General features: G+C 43.4%; 1 protein-coding gene across 3 annotated transcripts in view; it reads left to right on the top strand.

Moving 5' to 3' along the window:
* Positions 1 to 8,720, top strand: part of LOC114912188 (uncharacterized) — a 32,187-nt gene extending 23,467 nt beyond the window's left edge. Inside the window, exons 1-3 of one of the 3 annotated variants that reach the window (XM_029257846.1) lie at positions 4,992 to 5,041; positions 5,168 to 5,247; positions 5,807 to 8,720. In XM_029257846.1, the coding sequence (XP_029113679.1) occupies positions 5,807 to 8,392 (2,586 nt within the window). In that variant the 5' untranslated portion in view covers positions 4,992 to 5,041; positions 5,168 to 5,247 and the 3' untranslated portion in view covers positions 8,393 to 8,720. Of the gene's footprint in view, positions 1 to 4,991; positions 5,042 to 5,167; positions 5,248 to 5,803 lie in introns of those variants that run through there. The other 2 variants (XM_029257844.1, XM_029257845.1) reach the window with 2 other exon arrangements.
* Positions 8,721 to 13,235: the final 4,515 nt, after the last annotated feature.

Raw genomic sequence — 13,235 nt, 5'->3', positions numbered from 1 at the left:
GTAGAGAAGGAACACCTGATGTTTGTGACCCCAAGGACCTCGCCCACCAAAGCCCAGAGTACCTCAAAGGATACAAATCGGAAAAGGAGCAAAGGCCCTACTCCAAAGGAATATAAGAAGAGCAGAAAAGAGGAGGGGGTGAGCAGGAAAGAAGAAAAGCCAGCAGCAAAGATGGAGGAGGACCGAGATCAATGTTTGCTGGTAGGGGATGGAAGCCATACGGATTGGCCGGTTGTGACTGCACCCCCCTACAGTGTGATGAGTTCCCCTCTTTATTCAGACCAGAATGATGATATTAATGAGCAGCCATATGTTGCTGCAGATCTTCAGAGTATAATAGAAATGTCGGGAGGGGAATGATTTTGTTTTAAATCTGTTTTTAACGAATTTTAGTAGGGTTTTTATTGTTCTTATGGTTGGTTAATTATTTAATTTGCCCCTTTTATGGCTGATTTTAACATTTTAACCTTAAACGTCATACAAATAAAGAATGTCTTGAAAAGAGCAGCAGTGTTTGGTCAGCTTGCATCCTCTGCCTTCCAGCTATGTTTTTTACAGGAAGTCCATCTTCGAGACCAGTGGGATGTGGCCATTTTCTCTTTGGGTTGGAGGAAAGGTAGATCATACTGGAGTGTAGGTGGCGTCCACTCAACAGATGTTGGCATTCTCTTTGGTGAACGAAGCTTTGAGAATGTAAGCATGTTTACAGTTCTACAGGGTAGAGTACTGGGAGTGGACAGCTCATCCATGCGATGTGTGTCTACGTTCCGGTAGAGGCCACATTCCACATTTTTAGAAGAGTTGACCCCCTTTTGTGTCTGCAATAGATACTTAATAATTGGGGGTGATTTTAATATACATCTGGAGGGTAGAGAGGATGTTAGCATCAAACATTTTAAGAATTTTATGCTCAGATTTGATCTTTCGAATGGTTTTAAAGTGTGCAACCCCAATCATCCGGGCATTACCTGGTCTAATAGTAGAGGAGCACAAAGTCACCTGGATTATATTTTAGCTTCTGACTCTGTTGTTTTCAAGCGGGTTCATCTCTCTCCTTATTAGCCAACGGATCATTTGATGGTAGAGGCCACGGTTTCCATAGAGTTCCCATTGCACGGTCCTGGGTACTGGAAACTGAACGTAGATGTTTTAAAGGAGAAAGAGTACAGGGACCTTTTTTATGAACATTTTAAGTTATGGAAGGAGCTCAAATCTTTCTGTAGCTCTGTCTCGGATTGGTGGGAAGCCACCAAAACGAAGGTGCGAATCATTACTAGGCAGTACTGTGTTTGTAGGAGGGCTCGATCTTGCAGAGCCATGCGGAAAGTGGAGAAAAAGTTGGGAAAGCTCTATTCCCACCATAATAATGGAAAAGATTTGAACAGCGACAGAGAAGCGGAATTAAAGGCGGAATTAAGGTGACTATATGACCAGCAAGCTAGTGCTCTCCTTGCAAGAGCCCAGATAAGAGAATTGGAGCAAGACGAAAAATGTTGCTCCTTTTTCTTTAATAAAATGAGGGGCTTTCAACATGATATGGGTTTTACTTCTTTGCGAACTAGACAAGGAGAGCTGGTTAAGGATACGGCCTGGATGATTGAGGTTGCTACAGAATTTTATGAAACTCTTTTTAACGTAAGGGAAACTGACCCTGTCACAGGGGATTCCTTTTGACAGCATTTGCAGGCGACCCTCCCGGCTGATTCCCAGGCTTGCCTAGAGGCACCCATCACTCTGGGGGAACTGTCTGAGGTGCTCTCCAGAATGAACCAGAGGAAAGTCCCAGGCTTGGACGGACTGCCGGTGGAATTTTATTCCACATTTTGGGATGTCCTGGGCCCTGTTTTCCCTGAGGTTGTGGAAGAAGTGCTGACCCGAGGTAAGTTAACGGACAGCATGAGGTCGGGGGTTTTATCCTTGTTGCATAAGAAAGCCGATAGAGCCGACCTGGGCAACTGGAGGCCCCTGACCATGCTGTGTGTTGATGTAAAGTTAATTGCTAAAATCCTAACCGAGCATCTGATGAAGGTTATGACCCTCCTGGTCCGTGAACGCCAGACGTGCGGGGTTCCCGGGCGCTCAGCAGTCTGGAATTTACATCTTATTAGAGACGCGATCGCCTAGGTGGAGGACTGAAGAATTTCTCTAGCACTGGTCAGCCTGGACCAGGAGAAGGCGTTTGATCGGGTGGACCATACTTTTATGTTTAACGTTTTGGGCGGATCGAGATTGGGCCCCACCTTTCTCGGGTGGGTCCGAACACTTTATAACGAGGTTGGTAGCCGGGTTCTTATTAACGGCTCTCTCGGGGAGTGGTTGCCGCAGATGAGTGGGGTCAGACAGGGGTGTCCACTGTCTCCCCTCCTCTACATTTTGTACGTGGAGCCGTTGGCAGCAGCAGTTCGGGCCCACCTGGGAATAGATGGGTTGCTCATTCCAGGAGACAGGGGTAGGACTGTTAAGTTGGTCCAGTATGCAGATGACACAGTCCTGTTTGCATGTTCCGACCGCTCACTTGCCCAGGCACTGCACCTGACTCAGACGTTCGGTAGGGCCTCGAGTTCGGTGCTCAACCTCGGGAAGACAGAGGTAAAGTACGTTGGATTCTGGGGAGCGCGAAAAAACACCTTTGGTGGTCTCTCGCTTTATAGCAGTCCCCTCAGAGTGCTGGGTGTGAGTTTTCTTTCAAAAGGAGTAGCCTGGATCAACGGGGAGGAGTGTCTTGCGATAGCTAGGTGGAAGATGGGGCTGTGGAAGGCAAGGTCCCTGTCCTTCCTGGGTAAAGTACTGATCTTGAAAGTTGACGTCCTCCCGACCTTACTGTATTTGGCTCATGTCTACCACATGCCTCGTAATTTAAGGAAAGGGTTTGTGAAAGACGTGTTTGGCATAGTATGGGGTGGGAAGCATGAGTTTGTGAGGAGGGAGGTGATGTACCTAGGGAAGAACAGGGGCAGAAGGGGAGGTCCCTGATTTCCCCCTAAAATTTGATTGCCTCTTTTTTGCGCAGCACTGTTTCCATCTGGCAGCTCCGCTGGAACACCCACACCAGCATTTTGTTCGCCTCTGGCTGTCTTTCCCGTTGCGGCATTTGGTGAATTCGTGGTCTAATGCTGGACCAAAGGCCGAGTCTCTGCCAGATCACTACAAACAGATGGTGAAATGGAGCAAGATCATTCCGACAGACACTGACGCAGATACCCCCCTGAAGCACAAAGTGTTATATAATGCTTTGTTAGAGAGGAGGGGAACATGAGTGATGTTAGGCCTTGAGGAAGACATTTGGGCCCGAATTCAGCCAAAGGAGCTCGACAATAGGCTCAGGATCTAAACTGGCAGTGCCTCCAAAGACTACCCGTAATGGAGAAACTTTATAGGTCCGACCGGACGTCCCGACTGCCCGCGACCCCAGTTTCACTGTCTTGATAATGTATTTTATGTAATGGTTAGTAATATTGCTGCCCAACTATAGGAAAATGGTTTTGGGTTCGTTTGACTGTGGATTTATTGATGTTTGTTTTTGGTTGTGTATTTTATTTTATTTATTGATAACTTTATTAAATGAAGCTAATTAATAATAAAAAAAACTGTGTACAGGATCGCGCGCCGTCAATCGGTACAGTTCCGTTACAGATACCAGATTATACTAGGCGACTATTAATGTTAACAGTCGATACTTGCAAATTGACAAGGGTGCCTAACACAGAGTCTCTTCAGGACATGGCAGTTACACAAACAAAGTCAAAAGTCAAAGTGGCTTTAGTTTATTGTCATTCCAACCACATACAGCTGGTACAGTAGAGTGACACGAAACAACGTTCATCCAGGACTACGGTGTTACATTGAAACAACTCGGTTACCTACACAGTAACAATAAATATATAAACATAAAAAATATAAACAATAAATATACACAGTACAGTACACGGTATACAGTAAACACACAGTATGAACACACACATACACACTACTCCTTATGTGTTATATGTATGTGTTCTATAACATGGATATCTATCGGTTCACCAAAAAGTATGTTGTGTGTGTGTGTGTGTGTATATGTATGTGTGTATATATATATATATATATATATATATATATATATATATTATATATAGTATAGAAAGAGAATGAAGATTGAGAATAAAAACCGACTTCGAGAAGGAAGCGCAGGAGTAAAACGACCCTCTCCTTGCCAAGCGAGGTCATGGCAAAATTTCTTACGGCTAAAAACATCCCTCAATTAATATACACTATGGCAGCTATGCAGATAATGAAATTCCAGCAGAAACGTATTTGGCGGCTATTTTTAGTGCTACTTCCAGGGACAAATAGAATAGTCGATGGCATTCCGTACTGACTGTGTAGCTGAAAGGTCTGGATGTGCGTTATGTGCAAAAAGGAACTTGGTTTGTCTTCATTCGTGCAGGGAGGTTTCTCTCTACTTGCTGATCCTGCAAACACATCTTCATGGCATTATGCTGCTGATGTGTACTGTAGTGACATTAAAATTATACGTTCCCACGACGGCGGACAGTCGAGCGGAAGATCATGGGATAAAACTGTACAGTAACGTAGCGTATATATATATGATACGATACATTAACGCTAACATTTTTTAGCATGATAATACTGCCGAGGAACAAACATGGGAGTGTCGTCCAGCCGTTTCCACGCTTGGTTGTGTCTGATTCAAAGCAGAGAACTTTTTCTCCTTTGTGGAATTTAAATTTCATTCCCCGAGAGTTCATTTGTTCATGATGGCGAGCAGGAGAGGAGGAATGCGAGCCCCCCACTCCTTAACCCGTTCACCGCCGGGCTTGATCAAATAAATACTGGCGCTGGGGGAAAAAACCGAGGAGACCAAGGATACAGCCCATCGCACTTTACGGAAACGCGGAATGCGAATACATGTGGAATGGGGCTTCAGGGGCACTGTAGACAGTGAAGTGACGTCACTGTAGTACGCTAAAACACGTAAGAGCGAGAACAAACGCGTCTGCTGTGCAGTGGCACGTGGGAAGCGGGATACTACAGCTGAGCAGTGAGTAGCATACATTGCGAGTCCGTTTGAATTAAAAAGCGCTTTCTAACTCTGAAAACCGCATCGCTCCACTTTCGTGTTATAAAAAACCTGAGTAATCGAATTTTTATTTTATTTTATTTAAAGATATCTTGTACTTTGTGGCTTGGTCCACTCTTCAGCCTCAGCCAGGTTACCAAGTTTGATCGACCCGATTTTTTTCTGAGGTAAGTAGGAATTTAATATAATATTTTCCTAGAATCTATAGATGTTGATGAAGTTTCGCATCAGTCCAGTATTTATTAACTTAAAGTTGTTTCTGAACCTGGGAAATGCATAATTAATTTTATTGCAATTTGTATAATATTATTTTATCCAATTAATGATCATGGCATTAAGACTTGTGCAGAAACAGGAGAAAATTGGGGGTTTTGGCATTTTCTAATTTAATTCAGAAGGCTTTGTCCCACAAAACGAGTGGGCTTTGTCCCACTTCTTTGTCTTTCAAAAAAAGAGGGGGTTTTAGGGGGGTTTTGCCTGGACCCAGGCTGAAATGCATTCCTTCAAACAAGTCAGTGTGCTATCATGGCGGGGAATACAAATGTTTGATTGTTGTTCCTTGGTTTATCCATTGTGCTAGAAATCTGGTGAATTGCAATTAATTTGGGTTTTATAACAACCCTGTACCCAATATCTTAATTATTTTCTCTGAGGTCATCTGGATCATAGATTTTTGACCTGTCTAGAAATTCACCTAATTCAGTTCACCATTTATCTTCTTAGAAGATGCCTCCAAAAAAAAGACGCAACCTCATTGTCAATGCACATGCCCAACCGGGTGTGGGAAGATGGCACCTGAACGAGAATTTTTCAACACTTCCTGCTACCAGCACTGAGTTGAAAAAGGGACATGTATTACACCTGTACGTCTGTGCAGCGGGAAGTAGTAGAGCTGAGGCAGCGAGACAATTAAAAACACATTTTTCATCTGAGGGCTTTTCTTTCAGTAAGTCCCTGAGTAATGATATAAGAGTGGTTGTGAGAGCAACATGGAATAAGTTTAGAACACTCACTGACCCAAAAGAATTTGAACAGTTTTCAGCAATATGTGATGAACCGTTTGACCTCACTGAGGCAGTTGATCCTGAGTTCACAGTTCCTGTTGCACAGTTGCCAGTTCCTCAAGTTCCTGTTGTTTCACCTGGAATTTTTGATGAGAAATTAACTGTTGAACAAACAGATTCTGACACAATGACCAGAACTCCAGAGAGTCACCTTCAAGTTCATTCTGAGCCAGGTTCCTCTGCCAATTCAAGGAGTTGTCGAGGTGACCTGCTCACTCCTCGAGAAGCTAAGATGAAACAACGATCGGATTTTATGTTGTCAACCCACAGAGCAATGAAAAAGAGATACCAAGAAAAAGTGAGAGAATTGAGGAGACAGCTTCAGACCCCAAGAAAGTGCACAAATCAAGCTATTCAGAGGCAAAAGAACAGAGTTAACAGAAAAAAGGAAGAGATTAAAAAGCTAAAGGATATGTTGTATGGGAATGCCCTCTCCTGTGCATTACAGGAACAGAGAATTCGCAACAAAAGGCTGAAGGATGCGCACAGGAAACTTCTCCGAAAAAGGACCAAGACTGTTTCTGTGGCCAAGTATAATGAAGTCCTAATACAGACGAAGAAGAAGGACAATGTGATATCACAACTTCAACATGAAATCCTGCTTCTTCAGGAAAGAGTTGAAGACTTGACTTCAACCACGGAACATCCTGAGGAGCAAGAAGTTAATGGAAAGATGTACTCATCAGCCATGAGATTGAAAGTATATGACTGTATAAGTAGTAAACTGTCAACAGCAAGTATACCAGTAATCTTACAGAGAATAGCGAAGCATGATGGAATTGAGCTCAAAACTGTACCCCAAAGGAGCACTGTTGAGTTGATGGCCCAGGAATTAGGAGTGATTTCTCAACTGCAGACGGCTGAAATGATATTGGCTAATAATAATGTGACTTTGGGATTTGATGCAACTACCCAGGAAGGTACCCATGTCAACGAAATCCATTTTAGTACCGAACATGACAGCATGTCAGCTGCAGTGGATGAGTTGGCAGGAGGAACAGCAGAAGACTACTGCAATCATATCTGCCAAACTGTAGATGACTTGGCCCACACTTATGTTTTCTTTACTGAAGGGACAAACTTCGAGGAAACTAGGGCAAAATTGATTGAGAAGATATCGAATACGATGACTGACCGATGTGCGACCAATCACGCGGCCGTCCGTCTCGTAAGTAGCGAGTGGGGGAAAACGCTGAACGAGATGAACTGCCACTTGCACCCCCTGGATTCGATTGCGACAGCATGTAGGTCTGCATTGAAGAAAGTTGAAGAAACTGAGGGGAATGTTTATGGCGGGGACTGTATGGCAGCAAATGTCATACTGTCCTTTAGCAAACTTCGTTACAAGGACGGAAAGGGAGACCCCCGTGGTTTTGCGACTTTTTTGGATCAGAAGAAACTCCCGAGGGGCATTCTACCTCGTTACAGGGGCAATCGATTTCACGTGTTATTTCACAGTGCTGGTGTACTTATTGAGCACTATGAGGTATTTTCGGAGTTGTTGAAAGATGGCACAACGCTAGAGCGTAACTTGAGAGAGAGCCTTTGCAAAGATTTTTCAAGTGAAATAGCTCAAGTGGAACTTCAGGTCCTAGGAATCATTGGGAAGCACCTGACAGGTCCTTGGATGACTAAATTGTACACCCCAGTGGGTGCTGGGATAAGTCATGTTGATGGCATAGAACTGGTCAAGCAGGCCACTCGGAGACTCAAGGAGATGTTGCAGGACCCTCTTCAGATTCTGTCATCCACGGAGGATTTTTTTGGCCAAGAGATTGTGTTGGGCAATACATTAGCGAAGTTGAGGGCAATGCCTCATCATCGCCAATTTGTTCCCATGATGTCTTCTTGTCTTCAGGCAACTATTGATGTCCTTGAGCGCCAGTATGCCAAGTACTTCGCGCTGGAAGTGACAGAAAAGCTTCGGGAGGAAACCGCTTCCGTTAGATGTCACAACATGGATTCAGAAGGGTTAATAGGGATGTTTAGTGCTTTACTAAAAAAGGCACCGAGTGCCACGGTCAGTTTTCTCTCTGCCCGGATGAGAGCCTGCAAGAACAAGACGGTGGAGTACCTGGAGGAGCTAGACGATGAAAGGAGGGAACTTGTGCTGGAAAAGGCTGTCCGATGGGGGCGAATGCAAAGAGACAGGAAAAGGATGACTCGCAGAGAACTGAGTTTGGAGCTGATTAGGCGGCAGAAAGACAAACAGCAGGAAAGAAAAAACATTACAAGAAAGAAGGTTTAGGGGGAGGGGTCCCTTCTTATTGACCTAGTAGCGCTGAACGCTCTCTGTTCTGTGCCTTCTCACTATACCGTATGCTGGCTTCGACCTCACTTTGTTCTCCCCTTTCTTGGGTATTCGTGTGCTTACTTATCTACTTATTGTTGTTTTGTGGTTCTATGCAAGTACAGTATGCGCAGTCATCACATGTGTATCTTTGCTTAAACTGTGGAAGAGTCTACCTGTTACGGTCAGAAGTGCCCCGTCTGTCTGTCTTCAAATCTAAAGACTTGCATGTTTTCTCAGGAATTTCACTTTGAAATATAATTCCACTTAGCTGTGTTTGTTTTTCCCACCTCTATACCAAAGCAGATTAAATTACTTTGTTATAAATTACTAAATTTCTTGTTGTTGAGCATTGTTTCCCTACAGTCATACCCGAGAAGGTCGACCAGCCGGCCGGCGGTCGCAGGTGCACCCTATGCCGACTGAAGACGAAGACCAACTGCCGTGATTGACGAGATGTACCTTGCTGAACTGGGAAATAAAGCTAGCGTACAGCAAGAATGCCATTATTACTTGTAAACATAAAATTCTTATTTAACCTAGAATGCCCAGGAGGGGTGGGAAGCCACTGCCACTTGACCCTCAGGGGTTTTTTTTTTTCTCTTTACTTTTAGGAGGAGTTTTTGTTTTTTTCCTCTGTGGCCAGTAGGCATACTTATAGTTCTGTAAAAGCTTTGTGTTACCATAGTCTGTAGTCAACTATTGTCTTTTTATTTATTTATTTTTTTTTTTTTTTCATGTGTTCAAGTGCTCTGTGTCACTGCACGAGAAGACTGCTCTATAACATAAACTCAGTTGTTTGGATGCTGCTCTAACTGTGTCGTATTTAAGTCTGGGATTAATAAAGTCTCCGAATTTCAGTCTTTCACATTACGTTTACTAATTTAGCTGTTTCTCACCAGTGCAACTTGCAATTATTTACCCATTTACACAAATGGGCAATTTTAATGCACAATTTAGGGTAAATGCACTGTTCAAGGACACTACATTTGGGTCTAAAGTTAGCACCTGTGACTACTACACTGTTAGTTCCCTGTTCCACTAACCAATTGAGAGTGACTATACTGCCCAATGATATTACAGCTAGGGGTGGGAGTTGAACCTGCTATTTTTTTTTTTTTTTGGTCCAAAGGCAGCACCAGTAACCACTACACTATCAGTTAGCTGTTGCTTGTTCTTTTTCCTATGCTGTGCCACTCAGCATTAATTTATAGAAGAGAAGTGCAATGTATGGTTGTGAGGGAGGCGGGGTCTGCTCAGCAATGAGGAATTTGAAAAATGGGACAAATCCTGTCTACAGAGCTTTGTTAAATGTCCTCAGGGTGCAGAGAAAAGCATCTATTGACCCACAGCAGGCTGAGTTAGATGGAACCCCTTATTTGTACTGATGAAAATCCAAAGGAAAGAGCCGTAATATTTTGGAATCGCCTAGAAACGAGGGAGCTCATCTCTTATCGCTTCAAGGTGCTAAGAAGCTAAGAGGCAACTGTACAGTCCCGTCAGCCTCCGGCTCGACCCCTCAGGCTCATCTGACTCGCCAGTCCCAGAGCAGTAACAACAGTGTCCCTCGCGACACTCAAACCCCAACTGGAAAAATCTGGCCCCACCAAATCATTAATAAACAAAAAGAATATCGGACCCATCGGAGCCCGACAGCAGAAGCCTAAAGTCAACTGGAGTGCTATTTGGGCCTAAACAGTCAGTGCACCACCGCAGCCTACTTTACCGTGGTGACCGATGACAGAGCAAGGTGAGACCTCACAGCCCAGTCCTGCTTACCCAGAGAGGAGCAGCTGTGCTCTAACTGTGACCAACAAAATGCGGCGACAGGTATAAAGGAATCAAAGAGAAATACTTCCGTACGTTCGTAAATACCAGTGCCGAGCTCCACAATCTCAGGGATGATGACTTGCTCACGTTTTTATTAGGAGAAAGAAGAGACTGAAATTCGCAGCACAGCATGTACACGTTTGCCACAAAAAGGGGAAGTGAATGCACTCATCCACATCCTCACTATTATTATGGATTATCAGTACACTATTGCTATTGATATCAGTTTACTTTTACTGCTTACTGCTACGTTTATGTACCGTTTTTTTTCGTCAGAAAATGTTCCTAAAGCCCTTCATAAACCATTTGGAAGTAAGTGTATAAAATCTTTGTCATGCCAATGAAGCGCAGTAAAATAAAGCGGAATCGAGTAATGCTGGAGACATTCACCACTAGATGGTGCTCTCCTCAATCGCTATTTCACCCATTCCGTCAAAGACACAAAGTGATACACGACGATTTAGTTTATTACAACAAAAAACTATACATCTGTAGCTGTATAAATAACTGGCAGAGCAGGATTTTAATGTTTTCTTGGATACCGTCGTAACCTGGTATATCTTATGTGGTGTTATACACCAAGAACGAATCATTGAAAGTTTTGTAAAAGAAAGGTTCCTGCCAGCTAAGGTGTACGTACACAATGGATAATTGTTATTGATTATTCCTTGATTGAAGCGGGAATTGTTATAGGCTGCACTATGTATAACGTAGGCTTTTTCGCGCGGGAGCAGGAGAGGTTCCATGGTGAGAAGTGAGATTGTGATACGAGCTACCGTTCTTAATAACTCTTTTATTTGTGCACTCCAAGTGTTCCAGTAAAACCTCCAAAAAACGGTGCACCTTCATTTCGGACACCACAGTTTTGGCGACAAGGATGGAATGTTTTACCGTGAAGAAACAGACTTATGAGTAACTCCGGTGAGGCCAGGCCCTGGGACAGAGAGTGCTGAAGAATGACGGCAAACAGAGGTGGTCGAAAATCATGACTTTCGGTAAGCCAGAGGACTTCCACTTCAACGAAAGTAAGGAACAATTCGATGCCTACTTGGAAAGGCTCGAACTGTATTTTGTGGCAAATGGATTGAAAGTCACCGACAAAAAGACGAAAGTGGTATTTCTGACGATTGGAAAGGACTCACAGTTTGCTAATGGACTTACGCACACCATTTAAAACTAGCGCAAAAGACTTTCACAGAGCTAATTGAGCTGTTGAAAAATCACTACGTGCCCCGGACAAATTTCATTGCGGAGAGATACAAGTTGAAGTTTCACTTCAGGAATCACCTGGATGGTGAATCGATAAGTGAGTACGTTGCGAATCTGAGAAAATTGTAGGCGACGTGTAAGTTTGGATCGGTTGTAGATGAGGCTTTACGCGATAGATTCATGTGTGGCATGAAAAGTGCTGAGCTAAGAGACCATCTGTTAAATGCAGCACATTCCGCCGCGTTACAGGACAACATTTCGCTGGATCCGAGACCGCCGCTAACTGCAAGGAGCAACAAACTCCATGCATCGGATTGCATCGCACACGAGCGCGGACGCGGAGGTGATTGCGATGCACTCCAGCTACAGAAGGTCGGACTTGACCGCACTAAGGAGTCACAAGTCAGTGATGTTTACAGAGAAAGTGACATACAAGGGAAAGAACTGTTTGCTATTGACACGAATGTGCACTAAGTAAACAAACCATATGTTTATGTCCAAATCAATAATGTGCGAGTGAAAATGGAGGTAGATACAGGGGCAGCTGTTTCTGTGATTTCAGAAAAATTGTACCACCGTAGATTTTACAAGGTAAAACTACCTCCAGCTAACTGTGTTTTGAAAACATACAGTAAAGAGTCCTTAGAGCTTAAGGGTAAAATCACAGTAAGAGTGAAAAATAAGGAACAAACACACATGATGATTGTAGACTTGATGGTTGTAAAAGGTAATGGGCCTTCTCTAATGGGTAGACTGGATTAGTCACCTGAATCTTGATTGGTCATGCATAAACATAGTGACTAGTGAGACAGTTGAGCAGTTGTGTGACAGATATTCCTCAGTGTTCAGTCAGATTTAGGGATGCTTAAGGGAATAAGTGCTAAACTCCATGTAGTGAAAGAGGCAGTGCCAAAATTTTGCAAGCCACACACTGTTACCTATGCTTTGAGGGATAGTGTTCAAAAGGAGCTATGCAAGCTAGAAGCAGAAGGTGTAATCTCTCCTGTAAGTTACAGTGAATGGGCAGCACCCATTGAGTATATTCCCAAAAAGGACAACAGTGTAAGGATATGTGGTGACTACAAGGTTACTATTAACCCTTGGTTGGAAGTAGAGCAGTATCCTTTACCTCGAACACAGGACTTGTTTGCTAAGTTGTCAGGAGGTCAGAGATTCACTAAATTAGATTTGTCTCAAGCTTATCAACAAGTACCACTAGAGGAAAGCTCCAAAAGATATCCTACCATAAATACACCAAAAGGGTTGTATACCTATAATAGGCTACCTTATGGGGTTACTAGTGCTCCAGTCATTTTTCAGAAAATTATGGATCAAGTACTACAGGGCATGGATAGTGTAATATGTTATCTTGATGATATCTTGATCACAGGAAGTGACACTGAAAAGCATATGAAAGCTTTAGAAGGAGTTCTAAAGAGGTTGCAAGCATATAATGTCAGAGTCAGATGAGATAAATGCTCTTTTTTCCAAAGTAGCATCTCTTACTTAGGACATGTCATTGATGCGGAGGGTATTCACCCCATGAAAGAAAAGACAGATGCCATAGAAAACGCTGCAGTTCCCACAAATGTGACGGAACTCAGGTCTTTCTTAGCTCTGCTAAATTATTATGCCAAGTTCATTCCTAATCTTTCCACCATCATACAGCCCATGACAGAGTTGTTGCATAAAGATGTGAACTGAGAATGGTCAAAGAAATGTCAGGCAGCTTTTGAGAATTCAAAAAGGCATTTGATGTCCA

This window comes from Scleropages formosus, chromosome 14 (assembly GCF_900964775.1).
Source record: "Scleropages formosus chromosome 14, fSclFor1.1, whole genome shotgun sequence".
Classification (NCBI taxonomy): domain Eukaryota; kingdom Metazoa; phylum Chordata; class Actinopteri; order Osteoglossiformes; family Osteoglossidae; genus Scleropages; species Scleropages formosus.
The sequence above is the reverse complement of the archived record's forward strand: the minus strand, read 5'-3'. Positions and strand labels throughout refer to the sequence as shown.